This window comes from Sitodiplosis mosellana, unplaced genomic scaffold, assembly GCF_009176505.1.
Source record: "Sitodiplosis mosellana isolate CC-2019 unplaced genomic scaffold, AAFC_SMos_1.0 Smas_scaffold_4829, whole genome shotgun sequence".
Classification (NCBI taxonomy): domain Eukaryota; kingdom Metazoa; phylum Arthropoda; class Insecta; order Diptera; family Cecidomyiidae; genus Sitodiplosis; species Sitodiplosis mosellana.
Window position 1 is genome coordinate 1 of NW_022600071.1, and position 5,792 is coordinate 5,792.

The window sequence follows — 5,792 nt, forward strand, 5'->3', positions numbered from 1 at the left end:
TTTCGTGAGATGGATTTTTTGTTCATTTCAAAATGAAAAGAGAATTGCGCCCACTTTTTCATTTATGGAATCTTTTTTCATTTAAACGAAACTTCCCCTCAGTATCTATTGTTCATATTGTTCCAGATTATTCTGGACGCTATTTTGTTCAAGTTTTAAGTATACCATATACATACGCAACATTAAAATAATACATACATATATGGATCGCGTGTGACTGTGCAAAAAGAACAGATACGGTCAAAATTCTCAAAACAGCTGTGCGTAAACGTAATATCAAAGAGAGTGACGAGTTTTCCAGTGCTTTCAACGCGTTACGTGTTCATGACTAACGAACTTCTTGTGCATTCGAAAAAAGAGTTGATTTGTGTGGCCGAAAATACTCGAAGCAAACATTCGAACCGTTTAAGCTGTATAAATACCCCGCCGCATCGTTGTAAGTTGAATACACAGCAAAACACAGTTGAAACTAAACCAAACATTCGATCAAAAAGTGTTCTTTGAACGCGAACAATAAAATCAAGCAATTTTAAGTGAATTTTGTGGAAGTAAATAAAAAATCAAGTAAAAATGTCGCTTTTGCCATACATCATTGGAGAATACTACCAACCAAGCAGTTACCGTCAACTTGGTTCGGTTTATCCAAGCAACTTGTGGGTTTCGCCAGTTGAACGCTCGTTGCTTCGCTCTCTATCAAACACCGGCAATTATTTAAGATCGCAATTGTCGCATTTTGACGAGCTAGAGGCAAAGACACATATTGGCAAAGACGGTTTCCAAGTTTGTCTCGACGTTCAACACTTCCAACCGAATGAGATCTCGGTGAAAACGGAAAATAATTCGATTGTGGTGAATGCCAAACACGAAGAGAAGAAGGACGACCACGGTTACATCTCACGAGAATTTACTCGTCGCTATGAACTACCAAAAGGATTCAATATTGAAGACGTAACATCAAGTCTCTCATCTGATGGTGTTCTCTCGATTAAATGCCCTAACCCTCCGGCCATCGAAGGATCCAACGTGCGCCAAATTGAAATCCAACAAACTGGCCCAGCCAAGCAAAGCATTAAGAGCAACGAGGAGAAGAAGGATGAAAAACCAAAGGCCTAAGCATCTTCAAAGTGCTGTTTTTATTCAAATCCATGGATTTTGGTTTAAGTTTTATGCTTAGTCATCCAAAATGTCGTTATAATTTAAGAAATCACTGTCATATTAGATTTAAGAAGATTGAATAAATGGCGAAAGAGCAATATAGGAAACAGAATTCTCTGTGTATTTCTTTTAAATTAAAATAGAGCATTTGCTGTGATTTTCTTTGTAATTTTTAGCTTTGAACAAGGTGCTCTGTTTGAGCAAGGAACAATAAAATCAGAATTATACCAAATCATGATTTGTGGTTTGAAAACAAACCGAGTTTCACGATTCAGCTATACAATCGTGTGTTTAATGGTTTAATCTATATCAAATCGGCTCTCTTTTAGGGCTAGGGTAAGTAAATGTGATGACAATGAACTGTATCTTAAAAGAAACAAATTGAAACGAACGAAGTTCATAGATTGATTAAAAGAGAAAAAAAAATAGGAAGACGCAATATATTTGTTCAATGGAAGAATCGCTGAAGAGTACATATATCACGTACTCAAAGAGATTAATTTTTTCTAAACATGAACAGATTCAGTCAACTAATATCTAATTTGGTGTATTTGGCGAGCAAATTTAATCAGACTGCTACGATATCACTGATATACGTTTCGTTTACAGACTTTAGCAAAATAATTTTATAGAAGTCAAAATACAACATTTTGTTTCTCGATCGATTTGATAATTCATTTTTGTGGTTTCAACAATTTATTCAAGTTTATTATCTGGGAACAAGATGATTTGCTCACGCAAACGCTATGATTAAAATTCAAACCAACTCAGTAAATGGAAATTGCATAGAAACAATAGCTCAGATTGCTGCGACGATTTCATTATAATCCATATCATGCATTATTTTAAGAAATTTTTAGAGCTGCCCATTTTCAAGAAAATTTAAGTAAAACACTGCCCATTTTTGAGTTTTGAGCTGCCCATTTGGGATTTAGAACTGCCCAAATGGGCAAGAGCTGCCCATTAAAATAATGCATGATCCATATCGAAAACTTTAGATATATTTCATGCACATTTGGAATGTGACATTCCATAAATAGGAACAGCGAACATTTTTTATAAAAATTGTCCAATTGATAAACCTGGGGGTAAACTAAATAAAGTCCGAAGAATCTTTTAAGCTTTAGCCAGAGTCTTGCCTTCATTAGGCTCTATTCACTTACTTGATACAATAACAACATACTAAGTCACCAAACACCAATGAATGAGTGAAAATGACCAAATATAGACTGAAGAGTCAAAAGAAATTTGAGGCCCAAAAAAATACAAGTTGCAACGATAAGAAACAACAACCAGTTCAATCAAAAATAAAAAGATCAACATTTTGTATCAACTATACAAACCATGGTATGTAATCCTTCGAAGTACTTCATAGAGAAAAAAATTAAATCCAGATCTTACCTTTCCGATAAAATTTTTCAACTTTCAATAAAAGACCTCATCGCTGAAAAAACCAAACCTGCAAACTTATTGATATGCCACAGAAATTTTTAATAAAAAACACAACGGGATTTTTATTTTTTTTTCAAACTTTATTGACTTGTGCTTTTCCGAAAAACAGTTTCTGAACTTAAACCAAAAGTTCTAGGTGCTTACATTTAAGTAACTTATTCGAATGATTTAATGTCAAACTTGAATTTGAAATCCATGGATTTGGAATGGGTGAATTAATGTTTAAGTAGTGGTTATGGAGATGATATTTATTTTTTATCAGTTTTCTTCTCCTCGTTGCTCTTGATGCTTTGCTTGGCTGGGCCAGTTTGTTGGATTTGAATCTGGCGCACATTGGATCCTTCAATGGCTGGAGCGTGTGGACACTTAATCGAGAGAACGCCATCAGATGAAAGACTTGATGTTACGTCTTCCACCTTGAATCCCTTTGGTAGATCATACCGACGAGTGAATTCTCGTGAAATATAACCGTGGTCGTCTTGTTTCTCTTCGTGCTTGGCGTTCACCATAATCGAATTATTTTCCGTTTTCACCGAGATCTCGTTCGGTTGGAAGTGTTGAACGTCGAGACAGACTTGGAAGCCGTCTTTTCCAATATGCGATTTTTTTTCATATCCATCCAAATTGGATAATTGCGATCGCAAATAATTGCCGGTGTTGTTTAACGATTGAACCAACGAACGTTCAAGCGGAGAAACCCACAAATCTCTTGGATAATAACCCGATCCAAAACGATGGTAGCTGGATGGGTTGATTTCGTCAAAAATGAATGGCAAAAGCGACATTTTTACTTTATTCTCTTTTTTTTTCAATTTTTTCACAAAATGCACTTGAAATTGCTTGCTTTGGTTGTTAGAGTTCAACGAACACCTTTTTGTTTGTTTGATTTTAGTTATGACTTTGGAAAGCTTTGAATTCAACTGACGCTTTCTGCGATGCGGTACGGTATTTCTACTGTTTGTCATGCTCAGCGCTAACGCTCAACGATTTTGCTAGAAAATACTCGAAGCTCGATACCGTACGCAAATAATCTATAGCATGCGGCAGTGCATGCGTCAATCGAACGTTATATACTGAATACAGTAGACGTTTCGAGCATTCTAAATACAATTGTTTGTGTGTTTGGCATTCGTTGTTTCGCCGGCATAAAAAAACACTGACCTCTCTCAATGTAATGCCATTTATAGAGTTGAATTTCGGTTCACTTTTAGGTTAATACGACAAAATAATGCTACTTTTTAATATTTAACTCAACCATGCTTGAAGTTTTTAATTTGACCATACGCATCACAAAAATGAAGGTGCTTTTTGGGCATTTAAGGGTTTCATTTAATTTAATGAGAATGATTATATATGATGATGTGACGTATGCCGTTTTTCGAATGCTATAAGAACTGACTTTATGCATAAAGTTCCACATGTGGAACATAATATAGACGTGATAGCAAATGTTTGAAGAGAAATGTGCATATTATTTCTTTTTTCTCGTATAAAAGCGCAGTTGTCTTCGCCCATCGAATTTTATGTCACTTTGAAAACCACGAAAAAGAAAAATAATCGGTTTAATTATTATTATTTTTTCATTATACACATATGAATTATTCATTATATAATTGTTGAATACTATTTTATGATCAAAGGATACTTCTATATCACCACGTCCAGCACACAGGCTGGATACCAAAGTATTCTGTAGGTATATCAAAACCGATACATAAAACACTTTTTTTCTTTGGATCTTTGTCTTTCCTTCCCGGAGAGTGTGTACGAGTCATGGCGAAATGAACATCCCTACTGTTCTTGTTATCTAAAAAAGAGAATTGAATAAATTAATTGCAAGTGAAAGTTTCAATCAAATCCACACATCTGATTCCTTATATGTCGAAAAATGGCGTTTCACTCACAAGGCGTTAGCCGAAGGCTAGCATCAGAAGGATTTAATCCATGGTCTTCTAAAAAATAATTTCGAGATTTGGAATGATGATCTTCACGAACAGCGCTGTAACGACTATTTGAACGAGCAAATTCTGAAGGTGCTATTTCCAAGGCTCACGATCGCCCAAAATTGCAATCGTGCACGATCATCGGCTTTAAAAATAGTGCCTTAAATGGTTTTTAATTTTTTTCAATAGAAAACCTCACAAAGCCTTTGTGACAAAGGTATACTTTCATTGCTAAAAAAAACGCACAGTTGTTCTTTGCATTCCACTGTGCACTTTATTCAACTTTATTCAAACGATAACACTCTATTTATTCTCTTCCTTGCAACTGATTTTATCTTGTGTTATGTTTATTTACCTGTTGAATTCATCACGAGGTGCTGCAAAAGAAAATAAAGTCTTTTAAGGTCTGAATGCAAATCGTTTAATCCACAAATATTACTTCAAAAATATGCATATTTACCAGCAAAGACAAAATTCAGACAGAACGTCGATAATAGCAATACATTCATTGTGGACGCACAAACAAAAACTGATAAAGAACACAATGTTGATTGCTTTTGTGTTGAAAATTGATAAAAATAGAGCAGCTTCCATCAATTAAAGATTTCAGCTGTCACTTTTATTCATAAAATACATTTGACAAAGATATTGATTACATAGTGTACACATATTTAGTGTAGGCTTTTTGCTTTGCGTACATTAGAAGAATGCCATTCATTCAAATGTTGACATAAACAGGTCATATCATGATAATAATCAGCAGTGAGCTATTTACATAATACAAAAGTATTTCTGATGCAATTATATTTTACTTTTTTTTTCCCTTTTTGGAATTCATAGTTGAGTGAACTGCTTAAAACTACCTTATTTCAACCATCACAAATAAAATATTTCAATGCCTTATTTATACTTATCAGTAGACACACCGCTGTCGGGAATACAGTTTAAAGACATGTTCAAAACTCAATGCAATAGGCGAATGATCGATGCCGTGTGGCAACTCATCGACGAAAGCCATAGACTCGAAACGAATGTGTAATGAATTAGAATGTAGAATATTGTTATGTATGCGAACATAACAGCTGATGTGTAGCTGAGCTGAACATTTGCAGTACTTACCGGCTAATCATAAAAATCCTTGACCTTTTCTAATTTTGAAAAAACAAAACCATCAATTTTTTTAGTTCCCCATTTTATTTTGAGGTGAAGAACACTTTGATTTATTGATGCAATCAGATTTGC

The 5,792-nt window shown here is 34.6% G+C and overlaps 2 protein-coding genes across 2 annotated transcripts; one reads left to right on the forward strand and one right to left on the reverse strand.

Moving 5' to 3' along the window:
• Nucleotides 1–418: 418 nt before the first annotated feature.
• On the forward strand, nucleotides 419–1,267 carry LOC129572366 (heat shock protein 23-like). The gene has a single exon (XM_055452310.1). The coding sequence runs from the start codon at nucleotides 571–573 to the stop codon at nucleotides 1,111–1,113; it is 543 nt and encodes a 180-aa protein (XP_055308285.1). The 5' UTR covers nucleotides 419–570; the 3' UTR covers nucleotides 1,114–1,267.
• A 1,399-nt stretch (nucleotides 1,268–2,666) lies between these two features.
• LOC129572365 (heat shock protein 23-like) lies at nucleotides 2,667–3,545 on the reverse strand. Its single transcript, XM_055452309.1, has one exon. It carries the CDS (start codon nucleotides 3,390–3,392, stop codon nucleotides 2,856–2,858), a length of 537 nt encoding a protein of 178 aa, XP_055308284.1. The 5' UTR covers nucleotides 3,393–3,545; the 3' UTR covers nucleotides 2,667–2,855.
• Between the last annotated feature and the right edge of the window lie 2,247 nt (nucleotides 3,546–5,792).